General features: G+C 39.5%; 1 protein-coding gene across 3 annotated transcripts in view; it reads left to right on the top strand.

The window, feature by feature from the left end:
- The first annotated feature begins 77 nt into the window (after nt 1–77).
- The window catches only part of LIN52 (lin-52 DREAM MuvB core complex component), a 120281-nt gene continuing 105094 nt past the window's right edge, over nt 78–15264 (top strand). Inside the window, exons 1-5 of one of the 3 annotated variants that reach the window (XR_004034148.2) lie at nt 78–423; nt 5641–5715; nt 7517–7554; nt 11147–11213; nt 13137–13220. Coding sequence is in view for 2 of the 3 variants with exons in the window: in XM_030831696.3 (XP_030687556.1) it covers nt 393–423; nt 5641–5715; nt 7517–7554; nt 11147–11213; nt 13137–13220 (295 nt within the window). In the remaining variant the exon portion in view is untranslated. The remainder of the gene's footprint in view (nt 424–5640; nt 5716–7516; nt 7555–11146; nt 11214–13136; nt 13221–15264) is intronic. The other 2 variants (XM_060295046.1, XM_030831696.3) reach the window with 2 other exon arrangements.

Genomic DNA, 15264 nt, shown 5'->3' on the forward strand with positions numbered 1-15264 from the left:
ATGCGATTGGTCAGAAGTGATAGCGCTCTCACCGCCCCCCTCCACCTCAACAAATTCTGTTGGCGGAGGTAGGGAAGACGCCCCTGACTTGGGTACTCTATATTGAGCACACGGGGAAGCCGCCCCCGAACCCAGAACCGGGATTGGCCACAGGCACAACCGCGGCCCCACCCACTGAAGAAAGTAAATAAGATCCTGCAAGAATTTTGCAGTAGCTCCGCCTCACCCACGGCGCGAGGGGGTATGGCAAGCACTGGGGGCTGAGCCATGGAAACATTGCCCTATGGGGCGGGGAAACTAGACCAGGCCGTGTGTTGGGGACAGGGTTTCTCTTTGGGGGCGTGGTTTATGGATCCTTGCTTTCCCGCCGACGGTTGGCCACGTCACGTGACATGGGTTGGAAGATGGCGTCTCCCACAGACGGTAAGAGCCGGTTTAGGGACCCTTCGCCTGCAACCTCCTTCTGTGTTCTCTTGGGAACTTCCACTCTCCGTCTGCCCCTCGAACTTACATATCTTTCGTGGGCTCTCCTTTCCCTTCCACTTCTTTTCCATGGAAGGTGGGTGCATCTTCAGTTCGCCGGTTCTTCACAGCGGCTCTGGAGGTGCCCAGTTTCTCTGCAATGTACCAGGCGGGTGGAGGAGGGCACCTGCTTGGGACCCTTTCTGGGCAAAAGGACGAGAGTCGCCTTGGTCCTCCGCCCTGGTCCGCTTTAGTACGCTAAAGCCCCATTTGGGTGAGGCTGAGGGCCGAGGAGGACATACTGCTGGGGAAAGGAGGCGCCTTAGTGTAGCTTTCTCCTCCGGGCGCCCCATTGAAGGGTCGATTCTCCTCTTTTTGAGCATCCGGAACGATTCTCTTAAGCGCTTGCTAGGGTTGGTGGCTGACTTCATCCCGGGATTGAACCGCAAGAGAAACGTGACTCTCTCCTGTCTGCTTAGATTGGGACCGTTGCCCTGGCGGCTAAGGAAGAGACCCTCTCGGTCCCTCGCAGTGAGAGTCCCGAGGAAAATGAGAATTGAGCTTTTTAGCGTAGTCATGCACACGTCTCAACCTCTGTAGCTTCTGCTTTATGTGTTGTTTCTTAAGTCTGAGTGAATGAACGATTTCTGCTTATATGTTGTCTAAGAGGCAAGTCATCTCAGATAGTAATTGAGTGGTTTTGGTATACCCACAGGGTTTTGCGCTCCGTTCTGCTTTAGGGTTAGGATCTTGCAGTCATTTCTGGACTCACTTAATTCTTGCTTCGACCACCTCCATCCCTGCGTCCATTTCACTGATAGTTAGTTTTCTGTCAAACAAAGGTATTTTGTGTTTGGAAGGAATCTTGGAAGTTCGTTTCAGGAATGAGGAAATTGAGGCCAGGAAAGCTATACTGAGATCCTACTATATGAAAGGCGTTATTCTAGGTGCTTTGGGAAAGGAAAAGATTAATCAAACACGTAAACACTTTTGCAGTTTCAGGTCTCATTTAAATGTCACCTCCCAGAGAGGCTTTCCCAGAACACAGTATCTGGAGTTGCCCTTCTTCACCATTATTCACTTTCTCTGTACCTTCATCGACAGAATAGTTATTATGTTAACTTTGCCCTTTTCACAACAGATTGTAAATTCCAAGTCTGTCTTCTTCATAGTTGGATCCCAGGGCTTAGCACAGTGCCTGGCAAGCAGTAGGCCTTCAATTCACGTTTATTGAAAGACTGATTAGATACATGCATAAATAATAAATTACTTAGTTTTAAGTTTAACTGAGTCTTAAGTTTTTTGAGCACGGGTACATACTGTATAAGAAATTGTGGGTGTTGGGAGTCAAAAGAGATTATTTTGCCTGGGTGCTCTCTTGTTAAAATGTCCTTTCCCCGCCCCTCAGGAAAAAAAAAAAGGGCATTTAAAAAATCAACCAAGGGAATGGGGAGTTATTGTTTAATGGGTACAGACTTTCAGTTTGAGAAGATGAAAAAGTTCTGGTGATGGATGGTGATGATGGTTGCACAACAATGTGAATGTACTTAATGCCACTGAACTGTACACTTAAAACTGATTAAAATGGTAAATTTTATGTATAATTTACCACAGTTTTAAAAAAAACCAGCCAAGTGATAGCAGTAGAAGTAATTGCTCTTAAAATTTTTAGCTTATTACTAAGTTGTCTTTATATTTAAAAGTTTTGTTCCTTATGTTTGATTTTTCCCCTGTCTTCTCTCAATTTCTTTTCCTCTCTTTGGCCATGAAGAATACTGGAAATGTATTTTTTTCCTTTGGTCTTTTAGCCATATCCACTCTCACTCAATGTGCACTCTAGATTTTTAAAACTTTTCATGCTCATCTTTTACAGAGCTTCACCCTCTCCCTGTAATCTTTTTAATCTGACAAAATCAAGTTGAGCACTTTGAACTTAAATTTAGCTTCTAAATAAGTATCTTATCCTAAAATATTCCACTGCCTAGCTCTCTCACTTCTATTTTTAGTGTTCCACCTGTTTCTGTCTTTAAGATTTAAAATTATCACCATTAAATTATCTTGCTATGAAAAAAAGTTTAGGTCATTTAGTGTTTCTCTCTTTTTTTTTTTTGGTACGCTGGCCTCTCACTGTTGTGTCCTCTCCCGTTGCGGAGCCCAGGCTCCGGACGCGCAGGCTCAGCGGCCATGGCTTACGGGCCTAGCCGCTCCGCGGCATGTGGGTTCCTCCCGGACCGTGGGTTCCTCCCGGACCGTGGCACGAACCCGCGTCCCCTGCATCGGCAGGAGGACTCTCAACCACTGAGCCACCAGGGAAGCCCTAGTGTTTCTCTTTTTAACGCTAAAATTGCTGGGACATCTTTGAAAAGGAGAAAATTGAAATCTAAGTAAAGCCATTAATTACTTAATGTATGAGAATAACACTCACAGTAGAGTCTGAGTTATGCCCCAGATTGTGGTATCATAGGGTCACACTTGTTGGTTATTGGATCCTACTCTCAATAAGTTTATTTTGTTATGGTTGAACTTTCCATCAGTAACATTCCTTGGGAATTTGAAAATTGGCATTTTGTGTTTCACACAGCTTTTTTTGGTTGCCATTTTTGGATGCTTTAGTTAGGCAATTTATTAGAGTTGAGTTCTTTCCCAATTAGAATGCTATTGGAAATTCACTTAAATATATAGGTTCAGCTAACATCCATCTTCTCATAATGATACAATAAAAAGAAAAGAAAGAAGAATAAAGGAAAAAAATTTTTCTCCTTTTGATGAAAACTCTTAGGATTTGCTCTCTTAACTTTGCTGTATATCATACAGCAGTGTTAGCTATAGTCATCATTACACCCCTAGTACTTATTTACCTTATGACTGGAAGTTTGTACCTTTTGACCACTTTCCTCCAATTACCCCTCTTCTTACCCCCCACTTCTGGTAACCACAAGTGTGATCTCTTTTCTATGAGTTTACTTGTTTGCTTGTTTTAGATTGCACATATAAGTGAGATCATACAGTATTTTTCTGTCTCTGTTTTATTTCACTTAGCATAATGCCTTCAAGGTCCATCCAGGTTGTTGCAAATGATAGGATTTCCTCATTTATATATGGTCGAATAATATTCCATTGTGTGTGTGTGTATTTTCACAATGTCTTCATCCATCAACGGACACTTAGGTTGTTCCCATGTCTTGACTATTGTAAATAATCCTGCTATGAACATGGGGTCCCTTAGAATATTTGGGAAAAAAATTTAGTTTAGAGAAAAGCACATGTTGACAAATTTTATAAATATGTATGTTTTCTGGGGAGTGAGTCCATAGCTTTTTTTTCAGATCTTCAAAAATGTGGCTTACCCAGAAAACGTTAAGAACCACTGTTTATATCATTAAATCAACCAATTTATGCAGCTAATTAGTATACCGAGCACACAATATGTACTCAACAAATGTTAACTGTCGTTTTGTTTTTTTTTAATTAGTTTATTTGGTTGTGCCAGGTCTTAGTTGTGGCAGGCGGGCTCCTTAATTGCGGCAGGTGGACTCCTTAGTTGTGGCATGCGAACTCTTAGTTGTGGCATGCATGTGGGATCTAGTTCCCTGACCAGGGTTGAACCCAGGCCCCCTGCATTGGGAGCATGGAGTCTTAACCACTGTGCCACCAGGGAAGTCCCTAACTGTTGTCATTAATATTGAGCATCTACTGTGTACCAGGGCAAGAATGGAGAGGAAATGGTGTTGAAGAATTAGGCAGGGGCTGGATCATGTAGGATTTTATAGGTCACAATAGATGTGCATTCATGAATTTAGCTGGGAAGAAGTCCTTTAAGCTGGAGAGTGGCGTGAACTGATTGACATTTTTAAAAAAAATCTGTCTGGCTACTTTGTGGAGTGTAGATTTAGGGGTCAGGAGGGGGAGGGGTAAGAATGGGAGCAGGGAGACCTATTAAGAGGCTATTGAAGTAGTCCAGGAGAGAAGCTATGGTTCCTTGGTTAATTAATGTGATTTCATGGTGTGTTTTAGAGGGACAAACTACTGGACTTACTAATGGGTTGGTTATGGAAGAGTGAAGGAAAGGGAGGCATGAAGGATGACACCTGGGTTTTTGGTTTGAGAACTGGAGTTGATGGTGGTGCTATTTATTGAGATGGAGAAGACTGGGGGATTATGGTTTTTCACACATGTTAATAGAGAGAGATGTCAAGTAGCCACTTAGATATATAACTCCAAAGTCCGGGGAAAGATTAGGGCTGGAAGTAGAAGTATGAAATCATTGGCATATAAATGGTCGTAAAGGCTATGGGACTAGATGAGATTTCTTTGGGAGACTTTTGGTAGGGAGTGAAGTCAGCCTAGGGTGGGCCCTGAGTGGAAGAGGAGACTGATGGAGTCAGTGAGGAAGGAGAAAAACCAGCATAATTGTTTTATAGAAGCTGCAAGTGGAGTGTTTGAAGGAGAGTGGTCAGTGGGTGGATGCTGCGAAGAGGTCACGTAAGAGAGAACAGAGAAGTGACCACTTGATTTAGCAACATAGGTCATAGATAATCTTGACAACAGCCGTTTCCACACATGTAGGGGCAGAAGCCTGTTTGTTGTAGGTTAAGGAGAGAATGTTAGGTGAGGAAGTGGAGACAGCAGGAGGAACAACTCAAGAACTTTTGCAGTGAAGGAGGAGTGAGGAAGTCATGGGGTCAAGGAAGAGTATCTTCAAAGAAGGTAAATTCCAGAGCAGGCTTTACTTGCTGAGTTGAGCCAGTAGAGAAAGGTAGAAACTGGTTGTGCAAGAGATTATTCAAGATCACATCTTTGACAAAGCAAGAGAAGATGGAATCCAAGGCCCTATCAGAGGAGTTTGTTTTTCTTGGGAGCAGGGACACTTCATTGATTGGGAGGAAAGTTCAAGAGTATGAGTAAAGATGCAGATGGGTTTGTTGACATTCATTTTTCCCAATACCCCACTAAAATATTGTTCTTGTTTTAGAGATGGGAAAATTAAGGTTTGATGAGGGAAATGACTTATTTGTGTAACATCATGGCTCAGTAGCATCAGTAGTCATGGAACTCAAATCTCTAGACTTCCAGGTGAGTGAGTGTTCCAGTTTGTTATGTTCTTTGAGATTGATATGTCATAAAATGTAAAATAATGTGTTTTGTATCTTCTTAGCTCATCTGAGTGTTTTGTTCTAGGGGCAGATCTGGAAGCATCTTTGCTAAGTTTTGAAAAACTTGACCGAGCTTCACCAGATCTTTGGCCAGAGCAATGTAAGTTCTTGGTTTCTTTATATCAAAATCAATGCAGGAGTGATTTCCCTGGTGGTGCAGTGGTTAAGAGTCTGCCTGCCAATGCAGGGGACATGGTTCAGTCCCTGGTCCAGGAAGATCCCACGTGCCGCCGAGCAACTAAGCCCATGAGCCACAAGTACTGAGCCTGCACTCTAGAGCCCATATGCCACAACTACTGAAGCCCACGTGCCTAGAGCCCTTGCTCCGCAACAAGAGAAGCCACCGCAGTGAGAAGCCCGCGCACCGCAATGAAGAGTAGCCCCCGCTCGCCGCAACTAGAGAAAGCCCGTGTGCAGCAACAAAGACCCAATGCAGCCAAAAATAAATATTAATTAATTAATTAATTTTAAAAAAAAGAAGCAGCAGCTCAAAAATCAATGCAGGAAAACCAGTGCTACTTTGAGGGAGATTTTTGAAGAGTTATCATTTAGCTGTAGTGATTAAAATTTTAATTTTACTTCAAAGGAAGAGACTGAATTCTGTGGTCTGGTGTTAAGAATAGCTCTTTGGTAGTTTAATTTTTTCTGAACACAGTGTGACTCAGGAAATGATAGAGAGCCTTTAAAAAATAATTATTTTTGGGCTTCCCTGGTGGCGCAGTGGTTGAGAGTCCGCCTGCCGTTGCAGGGGACACGGGTTCGTGCCCCGGTCCGGGAGGATCCCACATGCCGCAGAGCGGCTGGGCCCGTGAGCCATGGCCGCTGAGCCTGCGCATCCGGAGCCTGTGCTCCGCAACGGGAGAGGCCACAACAATGAGAGGCCCGCGTACTGCAAAAAAAAAAAAAAAAATTATTATTATTATTATTTTTAAACTTCATCTGTAATGTGTCAGACAATACGAGATGCATAAAGTAATTCTTTACTTCCTTTAAGTATTCTGATAAAGTTAACTGCTGTTATAGTTTAGTACTGATATTTTGGACCTTTTTTTTTTAAATGCTTATGCAGATAGGCAAATAAATATTTTAAGTGTATAGAGAGTTTTTTGTTTTGTTATGATGAAGTCATATGTACAGTGATCTACAGCTTAACATATTCTACCTAGTAACTTATTAATGGATCTTTCCAGGTTGATAGGTATAGACTTACTTCATTTTTTAAAAATATTTCATTGTATAGATCTACTACAGCTTATGTATTCATACCCTATATGGAAACCTAAGTTATATCCAAGTTTTGATGTTACAAACAATTTAACAATGTATATCCTTGCACATATATCTTTGTGCATATGGAAGAGGATGACTGTGGATGGGAGTACCCATTTCCTTACATACTAGCCAGTATTGGATGTTACTGATATTCATTATTTTTAGTTTATATTTCTTTATTAGTGAGGTTGAACCTTATTTTTAAATACCTGATTTTTATTTTTCTCTTTTTTAATATGATTCTTTCTGTGAGATATTTAAATAAACAATTGGATTGATAGAATAGCATACCTAAAAAGGAAATTTTAAATTTTTGGTAAGAGATATTAGATCTCACCACCGTCTTATTCAGCTAACTCCTGATCCTTTGAAGTTCAGTTGAGGCATTATTTTCTCTGAGAAACTTTTCCTGCCTCCTCAGTCTGATTTAGATTTTCATTTTTTGTCCTCCCATAGCAACTGGTATTTTTCTTGAAGCACTTAAAAAATGTTATAGTTATTGATTTACTCTGTCTCTTCTTCCAGACTATAAACTCCTGGAAGACAAGGCTGTTTTCTCATTTGAATCCTCTATGTAAGAGACACTAAAATGTTTACTGAATGACTAATGTTGTGCTTTTTCTTTTTAGTACCAGGTGTTGCTGAATTTGCAGCTTCCTTCAAAAGCGTAAGTAATATCTTACTTACCTAATGAAGTTTTCCCAACATTTTGCTTCTGGGTAAAATCTCAACTATCTCTTATTTCTTTATTTTCAAGAATAATGTCATAGCCTTCAAAATATTTTGTAACCACAGCCCTGGAAATCTGTTTATATTATCATCATGTTAATGATGTTCATGCTCTATTTTGATATTTTGACCTTTGACTATTAGCCTCTTCTCTCAGCTTAAAAGATTTTAAGGTAAGGCAGTTGAAATATTTAATGTAATGTCAGTATTCTGTTTGCCCAAACTATGATTTTGAAGCTTTTCTCTTTTGTTTATGTGATGCATTATGACTTTAACTTATACCTCCCTAGAGGATTTTGAAATTTCTCAGTGGCTCGTCAGAAACTGAAGGAAGACATTCATTAGAGCCACAACTTTTCCGTTTCCAGGACAGCAGACATTGTGCTAGATGCTCTAAATATGTTCTCTTATATATTCCCACAACCAGGAAAATATGATGATTATAATATTAGCTAGCACGTGCATGATGCATACCATATGCCAGGCACTGTTCTAAGTACTTTTTCTAAGTACTGTTCTAAGTACATTATTTAGTGTTTACAAAACCATGTGAGGGGGACTTCCCTGGCAGTCCAGTGGTTAGGACTCGGCACTTTCACTGCCAGTGGCCCCAGGTTCAATCCCTGATTGGGGAACTAAGATCCTGCAAGCTGCATGGTGCAGCCAAAAAAAAAAAAACCAGAAAAAGAATAAACATATGAGGTATAGGTACTATTATTATCCCTATTTTACAGACAAAGAAATAGACACAAAGAGGTTAAGTAGGTTACCCAAGATCATAGGCTGTATATAGCAGAACCAGGCTTTGAGCCCATAAGTCTAATTACTAGCATCCATATTCATTATACCAGACCTAAAAGCATTTGTGCCCAAAGTTAAAAGCACTGACTGGCAGAGAAACTTGGAAGTTAAGTTACTTGCCCAAGTCCTAGTGAGTGACAGGCCAGGATTTGAGCACAGATCTGTCTGATTCCAAAGCTAATGCTCTTTCTAGTAACAAATTGGGGATTTGTAATATAACTCTCTTAGTACCTTACCATATGCTTAGCATTCTCCACTCATTAATAGGGTTAAAGGTGCTGAGTTAAATATTAAGGCCCTTCTTCTGGGCCTGTGGCTTTCAGGTCCTATGAGCATGTTTGTTCAAAGGGAGTCTGACTTTGTAGCCTCTTTCATTTTTTTCAGGAGCTAGGGTTGTATGAAAGCTGGAGTGTGCCACTTTAGCGTCCAGGAAGGCCTGAGCATGAGGAGTACAGGATAGCATAGAGCTTTGGAGTCAGACACACTTGGATTTGAGTCCTGAATCTGCTACTTTACTATCTGTGACATGAGCAAGTTTCCTAACTTTTTCTTTTTTTTTTTTTTGCGGTACGCGGGCCTCTCACTGCTATGGCCTCTCCCGTTGCGGAGCACAGGCTCCGGACGCACAGGCTCAGCGGCCATGGCTCACGGGCCCAGCCGCTTCGCGGCATGTAGGATCCTCCTGGACCGGGGCACGAACCCGTGTCCCCTGCATCGGCAGGCGGACTCTCAACTACTGCGCCACCAGGGAAGCCCTCCTAACATTTTTGAGCCTTAGTTTTCTCATCTGAAAGTACCTCATAGAACTTAGTATAAAATGCCATAATGCATGTAAAACACTTTGCATACTGCCAAGAACTAATAAACAGTACATTGTAGCTATTATTATTAGATCAGATTTTATCTAGTAGATTGAGTAGAAAGTACCTGATTTAATTTTCTTAAATTCTCATAATGAATTTTTAGTTTAGTTAATTATATGCGTTACAACTAAGTACTTTAAGTTGTAAATATAAATAAGTGGTTTTTTGAAAACTTTTATTAGAGCATGGTGTTTTTTGAAAATCTGATTAAATATCTACACTTTTTCCCTAGAAGTATGCACATATATATTGAGTTTTGTTTCTAGGGGTTCAGGGCCATCCCAGGGCCCCAGGTTAAGATCCCCTGGTATAGTCCGATTCCCTGCTGGAGTAGAAGTGGTGAATTTGACCTAGAGCCTTCAAGGTGAGGTAGTATAGAGTAGTGGTTTTTGAACTCAGACTTCATGGGTTTTGAATCCTGGCTCCAATAGCTTTGTGACCTGAGGCAAGTGATTTATAATCTTCCTATACATCTGTTTTTTTTTAATTTGTAAAATGAGGAGGATAATAATACCTGTTTCATAGGATTGATTTGGAAATTAAATGACATGATGCATATAAAGTGTTCTGCTTGTCACAGAGTGCCAAATAAATGTTAATTTTTAAAAAAGGAAAAGGAGGAAAAAAAAAAAAAAAAAAAGGAAAAGGAATAAATAAGCCCTGGATTTGTAATGTACAGCATGGTGACTATAGTTAGTAATACTGTATTGCATATTTGAAAGTTGCTAAGAGAATAGATCTTAAAAGTTCTCATCACAAGAAAAAAATTTTTGTAGCCATGTATGGTGATAGATGTTAACTGGACTTATTGTGGCAATCATTTCACAATTTACACAAATATTGAATTATTATGCTATACACCGGAAACTAATATAATGTTATATGGCAGTTATACTTCAATTAGAAAAAAAGAAAAAGAGGGCTTCTCTGGTGGCGCAGTGGTTGAAAGTCCGCCTGCTGATGCAGAGGACACGGGTTCGTGCCCCCGTCCGGGAAGATCCCACATGCCGCGGAGCGGCTGGGCCCGTGAGCTATGGCCACTGAGCCTGCGCGTCCGGAGCCTGTGCTCCACGACGGAAGGCCACACAGTGAGAGGCCCACGTACCACAAAAAAAAATAAAAAAAAATAAATAATAAAAAATACATATGTAATGCCCTTGCTCCATTCTTTCCACGGGACCCTCTCCCAAACCCTGATATTCTAAATCAGTACATCTGGGTTATGGCCTAGTTGTCTGTATTTTTTATAGTTACACAGATGATTCTCATGTGCAACCAGGATTGAAAACTGTTACTCCAAAGCTATTCCAAGAATGGGTTCTCTTTCATGTTTTGTAAGTTCACTTTCACAAATGAAAAGAAACTTAAAATTCTAAAGTTTTCTGAAATGTTTACAATAAAATGAAATTTCAAGTAATGATCATTCCAATCTTCTCTCATTCAGATTGAAGATTTTCTCATTTTTGGTTCTTCTTTGAATCTTCTCCTCTGCCAGAGAATGTTACTTCCTGATTATTGTTTCAAACAGTTCAGTTGGAGGCTTTCACCAGTACTGAATTTCAAGTAATTTCTTTCACAACTATACCAATCTTTTATGCATACAACAGTAACAGTGGTCAGACCTAATTCTTCCAAGATCATTTCTTTAAAACCAGCTTTTAAAGATGAGCAGTATTATTTTCTAAGGGTTTTATTTGTAGGCCATATCTGAACCTGGAGAAATCTAGGTCTTTGAAATTATAATTTGCCAGTATTTTCAAACAACCTAAAGGCTGTGTGAAAAACTCCTTTTCTTATAAGAAAGAAGAGTAGGGTCTCTTCATACTTTGCCTATATCTGAATGGATATATTCTTATTTTCTGACAGCCTATTACTAGCTCTCCACCCAAATGGATGGCTGAAATAGAACGTGACGATATCGACATGTTGAAAGGTGAGCAGTGCTGGTGACGTTTAACCTTTAACCTGACATTTATGCTCCTCGACAAACTACCATTCCAATTTTTCTCTCATTATTCCCTTACCAGTATTCTTGGCTTCAAATTGCCTATTTAACCATCCTTATTCATGGTTCTTCATGTCTAAATGCCCTTCTCTACTTTTCCATGTGTAGAAATCCTGCCAATTCAAGACTCAGTAATAATGATTTCTTCTGCTGCTAAATTCCTTTAATATTAACTTTATTTTGTATGATGCTTAGAGTTAAGTAAAAGTTCTCACATAAATTTTCTTATTTAATTCTTATACAGGTTCTGTGAGTTAGGTATGATATCTAAGTTTCGGAGGTTAACTTAACCAAGGTTTATTAGAAAGAGTTAAAATTTAAACCCTGATCTTTTTTTTTTTTTTTTTTTTCCGTGGGCCTCTCACTGTTGTGGCCTCTCCCGTTGTGGAGCACAGGCTCCAGACGCGCAGGCTCAGTGGCCGTGGCTCACGGGCCCAGCCGCTCCACGGCATGTGGGATCTTCCCGGATCGGGGCACGAACCCGCGTCCCCTGCATTAGCAGGCAGACTCTCAACCACTGCGCCACCAGGGAAGCTGCAAACCATGATCTTTTTAAGACTAGTCTCTTACCGCTATAACACAAGTGCTTTATTTAGGATTTACTGCCATATATTGCTGCCAGGACTATTAACTGACAGCCCCTTAGTGGGTTAAGAGCTGTCTTTTAGTTCTTTCTATCTCATCAGTTTCTCTCATAAAGAATACTGTAAGTAGTGAATATTGTTGTCTGATAAATGACTTGGAACTCAACCACAAAGTAGAAATTTAAATTAAAAAACATTAATTTTCCTTGATTTTGCTCTACTTTATTTAATTTTTTTATCATCCTTCTGGTGATAAGATTCATGATGGTTGTGAAGTAATAGACTGAAGTTAAGGTAAAAAATCTGGGATTCTTAAGCTATTTAAGCAGCTGAACAGATCAAGAAAGCCTACTTATGCCAGATATAGATAATGAGTGTGGCATGATAAGTTGCAGAAAATAACACCTCTATTTGATTTCAGAAGTAATTCATTCTTCTGCATGAAATGCTTAAAAGCAGATCCCCTCCTCCAGCCAAGGGAAAATTAAGTCTCAAGGGCATCTCGGGTTCATTGTTGTAATGTTCCAAACAGACATTTATATAATATCCCATCAGCATGTATTTTCTAAGGAAACTTTAAAGTTTTAGTAAGGGATCAGAGCATTATGTTTCATGCAAATTGACCTATGTCTAAAACCTAAAAGGAATTGGGTGCTATTTAAAGGAAAATCTCGGAAAGTAAGTTTTTATTTTAAGTATACTGTCTTCTTATCTGGTAAACGTAAAAATTTTTATAGGAATTTGATTTGAAGGTAAAGTTTGGATTAATATTTAGTCTTTGTTTTCTAAACTTAGGGAAATAGGGAAGAGTGTTTTATTGCTGTTTTATTAATTGGAATAATGAGGACTTGTAAATGACAGTGAGACAGAGATCTGTCTGTAGGCTTTCTCAATTCTGTGTCGGATCACAAGTTTCATATTTTAATGGTGTATTCATTTTGTGTGATTGGCAAAATGAATGTAATAAAAGGATCCTCAGGATAAAACACATAATTTGCTATTGTGTCTATGATGACTCTCTTCTCATTAAGTGGGTAAGCTCATCTGAGGCATTTTGCAGTGGTGGAAAATTCACTGGTACGCCTGTGTGTGTGTGTGTGTGTGTGTGTGTAGGGGGAGTGATTGGATGAGAAGAGATGAATCCATTTTCTATTTTTCTATAGGAATTAAACTTGAAAACATTTATAACAAGGATTTGCAACCTGAATGAGTTGTTACTAGAAAGCAGTGGAAAGAAATGATAATGAAATAAATGATTCTGTTTCAGAACTGGGGAGCCTCACCACAGCTAATTTGATGGAGAAGGTACGAGGCCTTCAGAACCTGGCCTATCAGTTGGGGCTGGATGAGTGTGAGTACCCAGATCACATTTATTCAGGGTTGCATGTTGTATATTTCGTGATGAGTTCTGTCATAATTCAGAAAGTATCTTTATTAGGTGTTTTAAAGGTAAGAAGCCATTGTAATCAAAAGTATGCCACTTATGATAGAGTGTGCTGGAATAATTACTGAGTTTACTAGATTACAAGTTGTTTTTCGCCGTACAATGAAAATATTGGAAACTCTTAGAGTTTTAAGTGATAGAATGTCGTCAAACTAGCTTAAGCAAAAGAAGGATTTTATTCACATAAATCAAAATTCTAGGAGTAGAAATAGCTTTGAGCATCTCTAGAGCCATGACTCATTATTTATTTACTTTTTATTGAAGTATAGTTTTTTAAAAATATTATTTATTTATTTAGCTGTGCCAGGTCTTAGTTGTGGCACGCGGGTTCTTCGTTGTGGCATGCGGGATCTTTAGTTGCGGCATGTGAACTCTTAGTTGTGGCATTTGGGATCTAGTTCCCTGACCAGGGATCGAACCCGGGTCCCCTGCATTGGGAGTGGGGAGTCTTAGCCACTGGACCACCAGGGAAGTCCCTGAAGTATAGTTGATTTACAATGTTATAGTAATTTCTGCTGTACAGCAAAGTGACTCAGTTATACATGTATATACATTCTTTTTTATGTTCTTTTCCATTATGGTTTATCTCAGGAGATTTGATATAGCTCCCTGTGCTATACAGTAGGACCTTGTTTATCCATTCTAAATGTAGTAGTTTGCATCTACTAATCCCGAACTCCCAGTCCATCCTCCCCAGATCCATGACTCTTAATAATGTCTTTGGAATGTGCTCTTGTTCTTACTTTTTGAGTTTTGCATCTCAAAGCTCTGCTTCACTCGTGAGTTATTATTCTTCTTTGATCTAGCACTGGGGAAGGTGGCCAGTAGGAACTCCAGTTCATGTCTTTAAATCTTGTAATCCCAAAGGAAAGAACATCTTTGCTGAACATTCCAGAAGAAAGGTCCTGGGGAGGACTCTGACTGTTCCATCTTGGCTCACATATCTATCCTGGAACCAGTCCTTTGGCCAAGTAGCAAAGAGCACCGAGATGGGCCAGGCCTGGGGCCTGGCTGCAGAGGCAGGTTGGAATGGTTAGTCTGACTCAAATCATGTGGAATGCAATAGGGGAGGATTTCTTCCCCAAAGGAAGGGTTATATAACAGACCAAGAACATAATCTGCTAGCATGAGTAATGCTTTTAAAATTCTCATCTATTCCTGTCTGCTGTCCATTCTTTTAGTTTAAAATTATTTCTTTAGAAACTATATCTCTTTCCATACTGTATTCATTATAAAACTGGAAAAGGAATTGTAGAAAATTTTCATTTTGTAATTGAAAGAAATACTCAACATAATTAGAGTGGTTAGAACTTTGTTCTCCTTGGATAGATACCTCCAGAGACCTTCATAAATGCACAATTTTGAGAGGCTACTATAGCTTATAACTTTCTTCAGAACTGCAAGTTTTGTACTGATTAGCACAATCCCAACAATAGTTTCACAAATTGTTTCTCTTGTTTATAGAGCATGTAGTGGATTTGTCCACATCATTGATTTTACTACCAAATTCAACATTTCACTTTAAAATATAATTTAAAACTTCTAATTTTTGACTAATAGACAACACTTCCTTAGTCCTCTTTATATTTTCTTTATTTCCATTACTGTCATTAGCAGGTGACATTCTTTTACCAAGAAAACATTTTTTAATCACTTCATGAATCAAGGAACAGAGAACAAAAAACTGCTTTGAGGTATGGTTGCTAGGTGGTCTGTTAGGTTCACTCATTGTTACCTAACTCCCTTGTGTACTAGTCATTTATTTCTCGTGATTAACGTTTATGTCTTGGCAAAATTACTGATTACCGTGTATGTCATGGACCTCAAGGGTTTATAATGAAAACCCTGTGATTATTAAATTCATGAATGCGAGGCTTGTACAGTATAGAACTTGATTCTGTTTTTAGCTCTGGATAATACATGCTGTAATGATCACAGCGATCAATCCTTT

The sequence above is a fragment of the Globicephala melas genome, chromosome 2, assembly GCF_963455315.2.
Source record: "Globicephala melas chromosome 2, mGloMel1.2, whole genome shotgun sequence".
NCBI classification, from domain to species: Eukaryota; Metazoa; Chordata; class Mammalia; order Artiodactyla; family Delphinidae; genus Globicephala; species Globicephala melas.